Here is a 15,363-nt window from a genome sequence, read left to right as displayed (position 1 = left end):
GACAGGATATGGAAATAAAAAGAAGCAATACAGAGAAGAGCAAAACTAAGAGAAGATTATACAAGCCAAGTGTGTTTTGTATTTATCTGAAAGACACAGTGATAGAGAACTGGGGTGGAAAGGGGAAGAGAGAGAATCCTTTCTATCCCAAATTCACTGCCCAAATGCCTGTAACTGGGCCAGGAAAAGCTGAGAGCTGGGAAATCAACCCAGGTTTCCCACTCGGGTGGCAGAGACCCAAGTATTTGAGCCATCATCCGCTGCCTCCCAGGCTCTGCATTAGCAGAAAGCTAGAATTCAGGCGCATAGAAGTAGTTCTCAAACGCCCGCCCCTTTGAAGTTAAATAATAAAACCCCGTAGGGCAATAAGGTGGGCAAAAACGGACACAAGAACCAGCAGGATGTGTCAGCCAGTGGACCTCCTCCTTGGGTCTGCGAGAAGGACAGCATTTCAGAACTATTTTTCAAAGCCTCCTGGACAGAACCCTTGGAGCATGCTTCACATCAGGGACTTTGGGGCAGCGTCGGGTGGTGCTGGGGCGGTTGGGAGCTGGAGCTGGGTGTGGCTTCTCCCCTTGTCTGGCCCCTTTCCCTAGATATAGGAAGGAGAAATGGAAAATGTGGACATGATGGTCTCACTCACTTCCCCCTGATCCTGAACCCTATCCCAACCTAGTCAGCTATGTAAACATCATCAAAAAATACATAAATAAAATAGAGCCAGAGCCGGCAGGATAAGAATCAGAATACAGTGAGGAAGTAAAAAACCATAGATGTTTTGAAGTAAAATTGTTATAAAATCTTCACTTACGACACAAACCAAAAACTAATGCACATTTCTACAAATTGTCCCACCCTTGTTAATACTTTAAGGCTTTTGTTGTTGTTGTTTCAAAGCAAGATTTATTTGAAGAAAGTAGGAAAGTAGCCCCTGTCCTAGTGACGCGAGGGGTCTTCAAGAGAGAAGAGACTCCAGACCTCCTGCCATAGTGGCAGGAAGACGGAGGGAAAAACTAAGGCCCTATTTTGAAAGCCGGAAACGAGAAGGAATACTCGATCCCTTTCGTTGGCCCTTAGAGAAAAATCAAATCATTCATTTTAAGTAATTAACCAGAACCTGCCAAAACAGAAACTCCTGACTATTCCTACCTAAAGGTTTGAAAAAAAAAATAAGAAAACTGAGCCAAAACGAATGCCAAGAGTCCGCCACAGAACCAGAATCGCAGGTAAATTCACATCTGTGTCCATCTGTACCGCAAGATTCCAGCCCTAAAGGCTGCGACATCAGCCACAGTGTTCCAGGAGGCCGACGCGACAGCCCCAGCTGCGTTTTGTTCCCTTGTGGTTCACGTGTTTTGTTATTTTGGAATACATTCCCATTTATCTTTCTCAAAATTTCTCCCAGGACTGTCAAACATGCTTCACTAACGGGCGTTTAAAGACCCCTGGCGGTCGCGTCCGCTACCTCAGACACGTAGTCCTTGCCCCGCCCCGCCCCGAGCTGGGGGTGTTTCTGGGTTAAATTTACTCTGTGAAGTAAAGCTGCGGGGAGTGAACCGGACCAGAGACCAGCGGCGATGCGAGGGCCGGCGACCGGCGGCAGACCCCGGGTCGGCGCGTGGGGACAGGCGAGGAAAGGGGGGAAGGCGCTGCCAGGACTGGCACGGACAGGGTGGCTTCAGACAAACTGAGGCGAGAGGATCCCTGCTGCGAGCTGAGAGGATCTCCGCTGCGTGCAGGCGAGCACTTTGGGGTCGCGCTTCCAATCCCCTGAAGGGGAGCGGGCGGCGACATTTTTCCCTCAGGACGCGGCGTCGTGGGCTGAGGGGCGGCCGAGAAGCCGAGAGGGGAGCGTGTGTGGGGAAGTGGGTGGCCGCGGCCTCTATCACAGAGTCCACCTGTTTTCAGGAGGCGCCTTACTTTCAGTGCCCGGGCCTGAGACGAGGCGCGCCGGAGTAGGGTCTCAGAGAAGCAGCCGGTCCTCACCGTGGGTCCTCAACGCGGGTCTGAGGCAAATAGTTTCACGCGCAGCTGGTCTCCAGTCGGGGGCTGGGGGCGGGGCATGCGGCTGGACTGGGCGGGGCGAGGGGCGGGGCGCTCAGGGGGCGTGGCGAGACTTGCCGGGAGCAGGGGCAGTAGGTGAGAGGTGGGCGTGGCATGCGGCTGTGCTGGGCGGGGCGAGGGGGCGGGGCGCTCAGGGGCGGGGCGAGGGACACACCCACTGGTGAGAGGCGGGCCGGATGGAGAGCAGCGGCGAACCGGTCCTAACTGACTTTGCTATAGCGCTTTGGCAGGTCCCCTAGTTGTCACCTATCTAGAAATTTGACAGGGCCGCGGTTATTCCCTATGGTTCCATCCCTGTACTGCAGTCCACTCTTCTCTCTGGTACACTTTTAATTTAGTATCCTGAACCTCTGTTTTTCTCATCTGTAAAATGGAAATGATGATAAACGTATCTGCCTTTATCATGAAACAAAACATATAAAGACCCTAACTATAATAAGGGATCAGTGAGTAATAACTATTATTATTGTTACCACTTACAAGATCATTCACATTGGACCTTTAGGGACAGCAACCGTTTCTGGTCTGGACTCTCACAATTCATTCATTTGCTTGCTTCCTCTTTTTTTCTTTTAATAATAAATTCATTTTATTTTTGATGAGGTTGACATAGTTGAAAGGGATGCATGCCCATGTGAACCACCTGTTAGGGCAGGGGGGTCGAAGAATGGAGAAAGTGGATGAGACAACTGTTTCCAATCACCCTTTCCTTCCTGTATCTGGGGAAAGCAGAGAAAGGAGTGGAGGAAGCTGCTTCCAGCAGCCCGACGCATCAGCATCCAGGAATGGGGGATGGCCACCTGATGTCATCCTAGTGGCCCCGAAGCAGAGCATGTCCTGAGAGTACTGCTCAAGTGGTTTTGATAATTCTGAGATGTTGTTGATTTCATTGCTCCAAGGTGGAGGAAATCCTTCCGAAAGCCCACCTTAGAGTCTCAATTCACCCAGATGTCAAAGCTTGATAAGGAGAGCACTTGGGCCAACACTGCTTTCCCCAGGCTCACTGAAGATGGATTGGAGGGAGAGTAACTCAGGCTCAATTGATGTCTATATAGGATGCTGGTGTCACAAGCAACAACTTCATCCACTGTGCTCCATGGGATGTCACAGTTTTTAACAAAGCCAGTCACTAGAATCTGAGAAAAACCACACTAGGGCTTAAGGATCCAAGACTGGTGTGTTCACTTCAGCATCACAGTAAATGCTGATAAATCTTGGAGCAGCAGTGACCCAGGCTCCTTGTTGGGCATTTTCTTTTCTTTTTAAAGATATTTTTATTGGAAAGGCAGATTTTACAGAGAGGAGGTGAGACACAGAGAGAAAGATCTTCCATCTGCTGGTTCACTATTCAATGGCTGAAATGGCCAGAGCTGAGCCGATCCAAAGCCAGGAGCCAGGAGCTTCTTCTGGTTCTCCCACGTGGGCGCAGGATCCCAAGGCTTTGGATCATTCTCTACTGCCTCGTTCCAAGACCGCAGTCAGGAAGCTGGATGGAATGAGGAACAGTCAGGACACAAACCAGTACTCATGTGGGACCTTGGCACATACAAGGCAAGGATTTAGCCACTTAGCCATCACAACAGGCCCAATGGGCATTTTGATAGACTGTGTCATTTACTCTGTAAGCCACCCAACAAAATTGCTATTAATTTTCTTACTTTTAGCAACAGGAAATATCCCAGAGAAAAAGCATCTGTCTGAGATCATGGAGTTGAGAATGGTGGTGACAGTCCCACAGACGGTGGGGACACAGCCACCAGTCCAGAAGTCTGGGAGGCAAACTTGATGCTACCCTCATGTCCACTCTGATATCAGTCTACCCGCGAACCCATCACTCCACTTCACCCACCTTTCACCCTTTCTACTTATTCTGTCTTGATCTAGGTGATCCCTCTCCTGTCCAAGTTGTAACAGCTTCCACAGCCATCCCCTCCTATCCTTCACCTTCTTAGAATCCAACTTCCACATGGGTGCCAGAGTGGCCTTTGAAAAATATGAGTCAAATCTTTGTGCCCTTTGTCCCTCTTCCAGTCTTTGTTGCTCTGTTCTTGACAAAAACAATGGCTTGCTGGGCTTTCCATGTTATCCCAGCTTCATTACACACAGGTGCATTTACCTGGACCATGATGAATATTCAGTTTCAGGACCCTCACTTGCACGGGCCCTTTTGGCCGTGGGAGAAACACAGCAATGAGTTCACATGAGCATGGTTGTGGCTTTTTGTAGATGTTGCAAAAGTGGAATATTTAGCCATAATCCTTTAAGAATTTTTTCCACTCCAGCTGCATCTCTGATTTTCTAGGTTGATGGCAAGGGAGTAGCTGAGGGATGCACTGAAGGCAGAGGTGACGTCTTGTTTAGAGGGCTTTCTGCATAGGGGTCTCCCATAACTTTGGTATATAGTTAGGTCACAGATACCTGCCTCAGTGTGGGATCATCTTCCAGGAATTGAGCTTCTGATCATCAAACTGTGACATGATTAGGGCCCCTTACACTGTGTTACTGACAGCATCAGGACCATGTATCTAACCTGGAGAGAAAACAGGATTTGAAACATACAGAATCAGAAGCTAATCTATGGGAAATTCTTCCAATCATTGGGCACATTTAAAACATAAGTAGAGTTGCCATCAAAGCCTGGTGAAAATCTTCTGTGGTAGAAAATCTACATTGGAGATGTACCATGCTATGGTTATAAATGCACAGCTTGTGTTTCCTTACCTTCTGATGGGCCTTGCACAGAGCTGAAGGTCTTGGGTTTGTGGAGTTCAGCGGCAGCCTGCAAACAGCTGGTTCATCCATATAGGAAAATGAGTGTTCTATGAGTTCAGTAAATAAGTTCCTATCTTACATGATGTGTATATCTTAGCAATGTCCAGTGCTTACATGTGAAACGGCCTGTAGCTCACAACAGAAGCAGTGGTTTGTGAAGACAAGTAGATGTATTTCAAAACAAAACCACGAATTTTGGCTTGTCTGATAATTTAAACAATCAGAGGTCATAAATCCTAGATGTGCATTGAGAAAGATTTAAATTTATTGTTTGACGTGAAATACTGAAATGAAGGAAGAAAACAAAGAACTCGTAATGTGCGCCTAAATGGGAGCACTGGCAATAAAGCTGACTATTGTGCTGTTGATTCCATAGTTAGAATTAGTCACTACACAAAAAGATTCTACAGCTTATGGATAAATGAAAATGAGGGACTTCCCTAAATTTGACCATGATCCTGAAGATTCACGTGGTGCTAAGCTTTACAAGTTAAAGTCAGTTATTCAAAGTATTCATCTCCACAAAGTTACTCAGCCTTGTAGATGAAAGATGTATCTTTCAAATTTCCTTTTAGAAAATAATCTTATAAGTAGGTAATCAAAGAATATATAGCTGAAATATGGGGAAAAAAACCCTGTTATAATTCTTATAGTCATATCATAGTTACTATGCTATATTTATAGATTTGGTGATGTCTGCAATATCTGTTAGTTTTTAAATTTTGTAATTATTTTCTTGTTTTTTAAGTGTCCCTTTTTAGCTTGATTCAGTCTTCATGAACCTGTATTCCTTCTCCTAAGGAGGTCCCTGAACTGGGACTCACCCACATACCAGGCCTTTCTGCTTGCTCCCTGGGCTCCCACCGTGTTGAATGCCCTCGACATCTTGTTGCATCAGAAACATGCTCACAAGTGAATAAGATGGCATGCTAAACTGCAAATCACATGAATTTTGTGTTGTATTTATCCCTTTGTCCACAACAGTGGCTGGCATCCAGCAGGTGCAGAGTAAGAATTTTTTTTTTTTACTGACTCCAGGACTGTTCAGCTGCAGACAATGCTGTTTTCTATTGGTCCCAGCTATGTTCAATTTATAAAACCCTTTCCCAAGGTCCTTTATAGTTTTGAGAGGTGTCATTAGACTAAAGGGAGAAACAGAGGGAGAGAAACAACTTGCCCCCAGGAAACTTGATCTGGAGTGGAGTTGAAGTTCAATCCCAGATCTTCAGTGCCAGGAAGGGCTGGTCACCAAGGTCTTCCCAATGAGATAACCCTAAATGAGAAAGCAGATGCTGAAGGAACCCCATTGAGATCCCTAGAAGAATGACAATACATGGACACTAGGTGGCGCCCACATACAGCACAGTAGTCACTCCCGTGTGATGGCTTAGGGCAAGGAAACAAAAACATTGGCCAAAGTGCAACTTTGAACATCTGCTTTTGTCTCTTCTTAACTTTCATGCTTTTGCATTTCAGGGCGTTGCTCTTTGGGTTTCAATTCTCTCCTCTGTCTGTATGTCAATGGTAGCACGCATTTAGCAAGTGGGTGAAGCATTCTGGTATGTGCATGGCAGGCATTGGACAAATTTCAACCTTTCCAGCATTGCCCAAGGTGCTCTCAAGCTGTGTGAAATTCTTCTTGGTCCTGCCCTGTGTGTGCTAGGTAGCCCTGTGAGGTGATTTTTGTTTTCATCCCCACATTATAGAGGAGCAAAATGAAACCTAGAAATGTGACAAAACAGATAAGCAGACCTAGGATTCGAGCCCAAGCAGCCTGATGTCTCAGTCCTTACTTAGAATCATTATATTACCCGTGTAGTCTGCTAATGAGATAAGAGAAGATGGAGAAGGGGAGGAAAAGAAGAAGGAAGAAACATAAGAAGAGGAGAACAGAGGAAGAAAAAAAAAGAAAGAATGAAAGAGGAGGACATGGGGGGGTAGTGGCAGTTGTGGGGGAAATGTATGCCAACAACCTGGGATGTGTCCAGGTGTCAAATATGGATCTGATTGCAGCCAGCATTGTGGCACAGCAGGTAAAGCCACCAGCTATGATGCCACCACCCCATATGGGTGCCCATTTGTATCTTAGCTGCTCTACTTCCAATCCAGCTCCTTGCTAATGGCCTGGGAAAAGCAATTTTTTGGGGCCCTGCTACTCATGCGGGTGACTCAAATGAAGCTCCTGGCCCCCAGTTTCAGGTTGGCCCAGTCCTGGCCTTTGTGGCTATCTAAGGAATGAACTGAAGAATTAAAGGTCTTTCTCTCTCTTTCTCTCTCTCTTTCTCCCTCTAACTCAGACTTTCAAATAAAAATAAACAAATATTTTAAAATTTGAGTTGACCAGACACCCTCTCTATAGACATCAACTTCAAGGAATAGCAGAGTGAAATCATTAATGGTGGGAGTGAAAGCAAAAAGATGGAAGAAAGACCAGCAAGGTGTAGCCCCAACCTGTGTGAAATAAGCTCAGTCTTAGTGCTGTGAAGAAGTCTGGGCCCACATGCAGATTCCCAGCTGCCAACTCTCAGTAAGGTCCCATGTAACATCTAGCCAGACACATGAGCCAAGAAACCTTGGACACAGACACCTTGAGAGATCCAAAGCAAGAGTCGTGGGCTAAGCCCCAGAATTCCCAGAGCCATGGGCAATAGGTTTATGACAGTGTTGGATATTGCAATAATAATGTGACTATTGTGTGTGTGTTTCTTTTTAAAGGCTTGTTTATTGTTTTATTTGAAAGGCTGAATTACAAGAGAGAAATAGAAAGAGATAACATCTATTTGCTGGTTCACTCCCCAGATGGCCACAACAGCCGGAGCTGAGCTGATCTGAAGCCAGGATCCAGGAACCTCTTCAGGTCTCCCATGTGGGTGCAGGGTCCCAAGACTTAGGCCATCCTCTACTGCTTTCCCAGTCCACAAGCAGGGATCTGGATGGGAAGTGTAGAACCAGTGCCCATATGGTGTGCTGGTGCTGTGAGATGGAGAATTAGCCTGTTGAGCCACCGTGCAGGTCCTGATTGTTGCTATTTTTACACACCATATGCACTGTAACACTTGGGCTTTGTAAGGTTCTGGGCTGGTGCAGGACTGGGAGCTGAAGCCACAGGCAGGCAGGTCTCAGAGTGTCTCATTAATCACAGTGAGGGGCCCGACCTGCCCCCACTCGCTCTGGGTTTCACATGCTGTTCTTCCACCAGCTCCTAAGTTTTGGCTTTTAATTCCATTGATTCTCTATCCATTCCTTTCTCTCTGGATGCCAGGCCTGGGAGAACAGTTTTATTTTTGCTCCCTGAACAGGAAAAACACTGAACTTTCTGAGACCACATTGAATGCACTCTACCTGCTGCTCCAGGGCTGTCCTGGAGAGAGGTGATTTCCAGCCTTCTGTGGGGACATCATCCCCATGGCAACCTCCAGCATCTCAGCATCCGGCTCAGAATGAATCTGCACGGATCCAGGATGTATGTTCTGGGGGAACCCCGAATATCCCACCAGAGGGGCAGGTGCAGGGGCTCTGAATCTGGGTGCTACTGGTTAGCACTGTGACCCAAAGCCAGTGTCATAGCTACTTTACATGTCAGGCAGAGGTGTCTCCAGATGATGAGTGCACACAAGCTTGTCTGTCTGTCATGGTCACGTTTTAACACACTAGGATGGAATCACTCAGCAATGAGGACAAGCAACCATTTATTATCCTTTCTGTTGCCAAGTGCTTGATTAAGTCATTTCTATACATTATCTTGTTTAATTCACACAACAACCCTGAGTAATTACTATTATTATCCCTTTTCTTACAAATTCTGAAGCTCAGAAAGACCGAGAAGCTTCTATTTAAGGGAAAAAGTAATGAGACAGTAGCGCTTGAATTGAAATGTAGGGTAACAAACATCATCAAAAATAAAAATAAATAAGCAAATAAAATTTTAAAAATGTAAACAAACACATGGTTTTAAAGGTTTATTCATTCATTCATTTGAAAGGCAGAGTTAGAGAGTGAGACAGTGAGAGATCTTTCATTCTCTGATTCATTCTCCAGTTGACAGCACTAGCCAGACTTGGAACTCCATCCAAATCTCCTATGAGAGTAGCAGGGATTCAGGTGCTTGGGCTGTCTTATGTCGCCTTCCCAGATGAACGAGCAGAGAGCTGGATCAGAAATGGAGCAGTCAGGACTCGAGCCAGTGCTAGTGTGGGATGCTGGCATCACACAGAGTGATTTAACCGGCTATGCCATAACACTGGCCCCAGAAAACATTTTTGTAAGCACTATCAAGCAAGTAACAATCATAATCAAATGCTATTTTGCACCCATCATGACAAAAAATTAGGAAAATGGGTAATTGAGACCAGACATGGAACACCAGAAACTCTTTTATGTGACTTGGGGGAATACAAATGAATTGACCCATTTTGGAAAACAGATTTCTTATAAATTTGGGCAATCCCATATCTCCCTTTTGCTTTGCTTAGACACAGCTCTTACACAAACCTTCATACTTTTATGCCTAGAGGCATGAACAAAAATGATGACAATGGCATTGAGAATAGGAAAAAAAAACTTGTCAGTCAGGAACAGATAGGAGACAGAAGTCACATCAGTTATTTTTAACACAGAATTTAATATCAAGAATTATTAACTAGGCATAAAGTGGTTGAGTGGGTGAAAAAAAGGTTATAAAAAGAACTCAAAGGTAGCAATTACAGGAAGCATCTACCACCCCCAGGGCTGAGGTAACAAAGAAAAGAAGCTGAGACTACTAAAGTTTCAAAATGTAGACAGACTCAGGGTGCTGCACACAGTTCCGAAGTCCAGGAAGGGGGCTGTCCTCTGCTGGGGCTGGGTAGGACCACGTTGTAGGGTAGGAGCTCAGGTTCAGGTTCCAGAGGCGGAGGGACTGTCCATCCCAAGCTGGTGTCCCTGAGCTTTGGGAGGGACCCTGGGGGTTGGGCCTAAACCTTGGAGGAGGCTGGTGCCACAGTAGGTGATGAAACAGCATAGTTTGGTGGTGCTTGCAGGAACTGGTAGCCCACAAGCATCTACAGGTGCAAAGCAAAAGGGAGTGAGGTCTTTCTTCTCCTCCAGCTTTGCTATCAAACCTCACCCTGCCTATTGGCAAAGGCTAACAAAGCCTAACCAGAATCGACTAGTGATATAGATTTGTGGTGTGCAGGGTCCTAGCCCCAGCCTCCCAGAGTAGGTGATTTTTTAGTTATCAAATATTATATAAGACTTGCAGATTAGTCTGACTATAAATTATCTATTTATCACAACCCTCTGCACTCTATCACTGTATGCACCATACATACTTTATCAAAACCATTAAAACAATATTTAACCACAGGCAAATAGATGTTCAAAAATGAAAAAACTATTAATACTCTGACTCTCCTAATGCCATGAATATTAAAAAATTTCAACCCATTTTCCCTGTCTGATCAGAAGATAAAACTTATTAAAATTGTGTCTTCAGCATTGTAACGACAGAGTGCTCTATTACATGAAGATATTTCAGTAATTCATGAACAATGAAGCTAAAAGATGTTTATTGTGGTATGAAAATATTTTTGAAATACATGCATAAATTTTTCATAATATGTGTTTTCCAGGAGGTTTTTTTGAGACCCTCTAGTATGCACGGGTTTCAAAAGCTTTTCACACCCAAATACACTTGTCTTTTAAATTGCATTTTCCATGAACATTTTAAAAGTTTATTTATTTTCATTGGAAAGGCAGATTTACAGAGAGAAGGAGAGACAGAGAGAAAGATTCTCCATCTGCTGGTTCACTCCCCAAATGGCTGAAGCTAAGCCGATCTGAAGCCAGGAGCCAGAAGCTTCTTCTAGATCTCCCACTTGGGTGCAGGGTCCCATCCTCAATTGCTTTCTGAGGCCACAATCAGGGAGCTGGAAGGGAAGTGGAGCAGCTGGGAAACAAATCGCTCCCACATGGGATCCCAGCAATTGTAAGGTGAGGATTTAGCTACGAGGCCACCAGCCCAGGCCCCATGAACTTTATGAAGTCCTCACATAGTATGAGCTTTGTTGCTTGTTGTCAGGGATGTATGTCATTGTGACAGATACTACATGGATAAATGCTGAGGTTTTGTTTTTGTTTTGGTGCTTTTTGGAACATCTGGATATATTCCTTGGCACCCTTCTGGTTATAAAAGAAAGAAACCCTATTTGCAAGAGTTTAAGCAGACAAACATGTGTGGCTATGGGGACTAGTGGTGGAATTTTCTGGTTCCAGTCACTGGAAAGAATGCAGAGGTAACTCACAAAGCTAGTACCTGGAGTAAAGGACTAAAGAAAATCCTGTGTTCCTCTTTTCCATCTGTATCTTGCATGGCCCTCTCTCCACTTCCCTTTGCAGATTGCATCTCTCTTTTTCTTCATCATGGACAGGCACCTGTCATGGAACTTGGGCACTGGCAATCATAGCCCTGTTAACTGTAGTTGTCCAGATAGCAATCTCAGGGAAAAACTGTGATTGGCTCCTGTTGAGTCACATGCCTACCCATTGGGCCAATAGTGTGGAAAGGGCAACTATGAATTATATAATTGACAGGCCTCTATGGCCAAGGTGGCAAGAGGGCCTGTTACTGTCAGATAAAGGGGAGCAGAAGGACCTGTTGAGAAAATAGAAGACAGTCACTGCTCAGGGTTCTGACGTTTTACCACGGAGACCCTTAGTAGCCATTCTTATATATCCTGCTCTTTCTTTGAACAGCTGCCTCTGGGAAATTCCTAAGGATAGGATGACCACCGTGGTACTTGTCAGAGTCATATATGTTCATGGTTTCACAACATTTTCATATCCAATATCTTATTTGGACCTTTCAAGAAACCTCCAATAAGTGACAAAAGTAGAACCAGATATGCTGAGAAGTTGATGGATAGGCTCAGAGACACACAAAGAACAGAGGTAGAGATGAATTCAGAGCTCTAGTTCGCTGATGCTCTTCCCACCACCAAAACAGCAACGTTACCTTAGACTGGGCTGGGCGAGTGAAAACCCAGTTAGGGGAGGGAACTCCGTCTGCTTTCTTCTGCTCGGAGCTGTGCCAGCCGCCTCAAGGAGACAGGTTGGCAGCCCCTGCCTTCAGAGCCTGTCCGAGCCCTGATGGGAGAGTTCCCTCTGCTGGACCTGGCGTCCTCCCAGTGGATGGTCTCAGCTCGCAGCTCCTCCAGGGCACTGTGAAGCTGCCTGAGTGTAAGTAGGAGCTGCTGGTCCTGCAGCTGCATGTCAGCCTAGGAAGAGAAGAAGCTGGTGAACCATGTGCAGGGCATGGCAGGGTGCCTATGATACTCCTTCCCATCACTGCCCCCATCCAAGACAAGCCCGTCTGGGGGTTGTGCAATCTCACAGTACCACATCCACCAAAGCCTGCTTCCTTGTTGGTAGAGCAGAACATGAATGACTTTGTACTCAGGATTGAATAAATGAGAATGCAGGAAAGCATGCTCTGAAATGTGATGTGTGTGACTCCCCTTTCTCCTTTTATCTTCGCTGTATCGAACAAATCATTTTGGCTGTCCCTGGGTCTTCAGAGAAACCCCTAGTGGGTTAGCCCCTACTGGGTTAGCCACTTCCTGTGAGGCAAAGTCGGGGGTGGACTTGGAAGAAAAAAATATATACAGGGAAGGGAATAAAGTCTGACTTCCCAAGCAGACACCAAGAGACCTAGGGCTATAACTCAGGTGTACAGGAGAGTTAGTGCCTGGTAGGCTGGGTTTTTATAAAGGAAGAGAGAGATGGGAGTGAGCTGGACAGATACTGGTCTCTTCATTTTCTCTCTGGCAGGTGCAGTATCTTCTTCAGCAGAGAAGTCCTGCAGGAGGGAAGGCAGCTGCTAGAAGACTCATTCCTCCAAAGCCAAGTCAGTGACACCATGCACAGCCTGGTGTTATGTTGCCTTCACCGCAACTCCCCATTTCCCTACCTGTCATCACTCCAGGCTTGGCCCTTCAAGCACCTGCTTGGTTCTCCAATCCCTGTCTAAGCCTCTGCATTCAAGAAGATCCAGGCTAAGACAGTGAATTCCATGTCTACCCGGGCCAGAACTATCATAGGCAACAACTAGGTACTAAGAGCAGGAGTATACTTCAAAAATTCTGGAAAGTAGAATCAAAACATAAGTTTAGTTTGGTGCTCATAGGTTTTTTTTTTTTTCATGATACATGTTTTCATGAATTAAAAAAAATTTGTGGCAGTGAGTGAAGTTACTGCCTGCAATGCTGTCATTCCATATTTGAGTACAGATTCAAGTCCCAACTCTTCTACTTCCAAATTTAGCTCCCTAATAATGGACCTGAGTGGGCCCAGCACAATGATTCAATGGCTAAATCTTCATGTTGCAAATGCTGGGCAGCAGTCTGTGTCCTGGTTGCTTCATTTCCCATTCAGATCCCTGTTTGTGGCCTGGGAATGCAGTAAAGGATAGCTCAAAACCTTGACATTGGATTGGCTCAGTTACGGCCTTTGTGGCCATTTGGGGCATAAATCAGAGGATAGAAGATCTTTCTGCTTCTCCTTCTGTTCATAAATCTGACCTGCCTTTCCAATAAAAATAAATAAATATTAGAAAATAATAATGTGCCTGGGAAAGCAAGGGATGATGACCACCCACGTGGGAGACCTGGATGGAGCTCTTGATTTCTGACTTTGGGCTGGGTCAGCCTCAGTTGCTGTAATCATTTGAAGGAATTAACCAGTAGAAGGAAGATCTCTGTCACTTTGCCTTTCAAATAAATAAATAAATACATAAATAAATAAGATGCTTTAAAAAATTATCTGTATTTTATATGAAGTTGAAAAGCAGAGAGAGAGAGAGAGAGAAATCTCTTGCTAATTCATTCCCCGGATATTCTCAACAGGTAGGCCTGGGCCAGGCTGACTGGAGCTTGGAACCAAAACCAGGTTTCCCACGTGGTTGGCACTTGAGCTATCACCTACTGCCACTTAAGATGTACATTCCCAGGAAGCTGGAATGGAAGACAAACTGAGAACTCCTACTCTGGTATGGGCTGTGGGTGTCTCAAGGGACAGTTTAGCTGCCTGTAGCAAATATATGACCCCCCCTTTTCTTTAGAAGCAATAGAGATTTTTATGAATATTTTGAAATCTGTCATATACATAAGTTTCAGGTTTTTTTTTTCTTTGCACCAAAATGAACTTATCCTTTAATTTCATTTTCCATGAACTTGTGGGCATATCCTGGTATGCTAGGTAAGTCTCCTCTATGAATCCTTACAGTAACCTTGGCAATCTGGGCACAAGCACTATCTACATTGTGTTATGAGGAGGTGAGACACAAAGAGGCAGAGCCACTCACTTGAGGCTGCAGAGCCGGGAGCTGGGCGTTTGCCCAGGGACCGGCGTGATCCTAAGACCTGTCTGGCAAGCATGGCACCCTGTGCCTCCTATGTAGGCCATGACCTACTTATCCCAGCCCCTGAGATTGCCATTACGCACTGTGTGGCTGGTCCCAGGGGCTGCCTACCGGGCCCATACTCCAGCCTGAATCCTATGCATCAGCCAAAGGGCAGCTGGGAAGAAAGTCCAGGGAACCCAGGAAAATAAGGGAAGAGGGCAGCATCAGGCAAAAGAAATACAAAGCTTACCAGTTCTTTTCTCAGCCACTCCAGGGTCTGCCCGAGACTTGGGTTTGGCTTTTCCGCTGATTTCATCTCAGAGTCCTTGGGAGAGACCTTGACACTGACCTGGTGCTGAGCCCAAGGGACCTTTGACTAGCACAGCCTCCCACTTCCTTCAGGCTGGCAGCAGAGTCTGGCCAAGTCATCGAGGAGGTAGTTAATGAGAGCAGAAAGTAGCTCACGGTGGAAAATGTAATTTGGTCTTTTTTTTTTTTCCCAAGATTTCAGTCCTTTGAACAGAATAAACAGGAGAGAAGGGAGAGAGACCATTTAGGGGTATGGGTGCCCCAGGACCTGCTGTATCCAGAAGCTAGCCAGATCTAATGTCATCAGGATCACAGAGACTATAAATCTTTAAATGATCACAGTAACCATTATCATGAAAACAGGGGCCCCCTTCAGAGAGCCTGATTTTTTTAAAGATTGATTTTTTTTATTTGAGAGGCTGACTCTCTCTCTCTCTCTCTCACTCTCTCTGTCTCTCTCTCTCTCTCTCTCACACACACACACACACATACACACACACACAGATACACACACACATCTTTCATCTACTGGTTCACTCCCGAAATAGCTTGCAATGGTCCAGGCTGGGCTAGACTGAAGTCAGGAGCCAGGAGCTTCATCTGGGTCTCCCACATAGGAACACGGACCCAAGTCCTTGCATCAGCTTCTTCTGCCTTCCCAAGCACATTAATAGGGCATTGGACTGGAAGCAGAGAAGCTGGGACTTGAACTGCTGCTCATAGGCTGTATCAGCATTTCAGGTTGCAGCTTAATCAACTGTGCCACACTGCCTCCACCTCAGAGGAAGTTGTATGCTCTCCCTATCAGATATACATACTCCTCATGTAGCACTGATACTCTT

The 15,363-nt window shown here is 45.7% G+C and overlaps 1 protein-coding gene across 1 annotated transcript; it reads right to left on the bottom strand.

The window, feature by feature from the left end:
• Positions 1-11,858: 11,858 nt before the first annotated feature.
• On the bottom strand, positions 11,859-14,591 carry CUNH20orf202 (chromosome unknown C20orf202 homolog). The gene is made up of 2 exons (XM_040981158.1): positions 14,463-14,591; positions 11,859-12,089 (listed from the first exon to the last, which is right to left on the bottom strand). Exons 1-2 carry the CDS (start codon positions 14,526-14,528, stop codon positions 11,859-11,861), a joined length of 297 nt encoding a protein of 98 aa, XP_040837092.1. The 5' UTR covers positions 14,529-14,591.
• Positions 14,592-15,363: the final 772 nt, after the last annotated feature.

The sequence above is a fragment of the Ochotona curzoniae genome, unplaced genomic scaffold (genome assembly GCF_017591425.1).
Source record: "Ochotona curzoniae isolate NIBS_2020 unplaced genomic scaffold, NIBS_Ocur_1.0 contig_3520, whole genome shotgun sequence".
Taxonomy (NCBI): domain Eukaryota; kingdom Metazoa; phylum Chordata; class Mammalia; order Lagomorpha; family Ochotonidae; genus Ochotona; species Ochotona curzoniae.
Note: the sequence above shows the minus strand (reverse complement) of the source record. Positions and strands in the feature narration are given on the sequence as shown.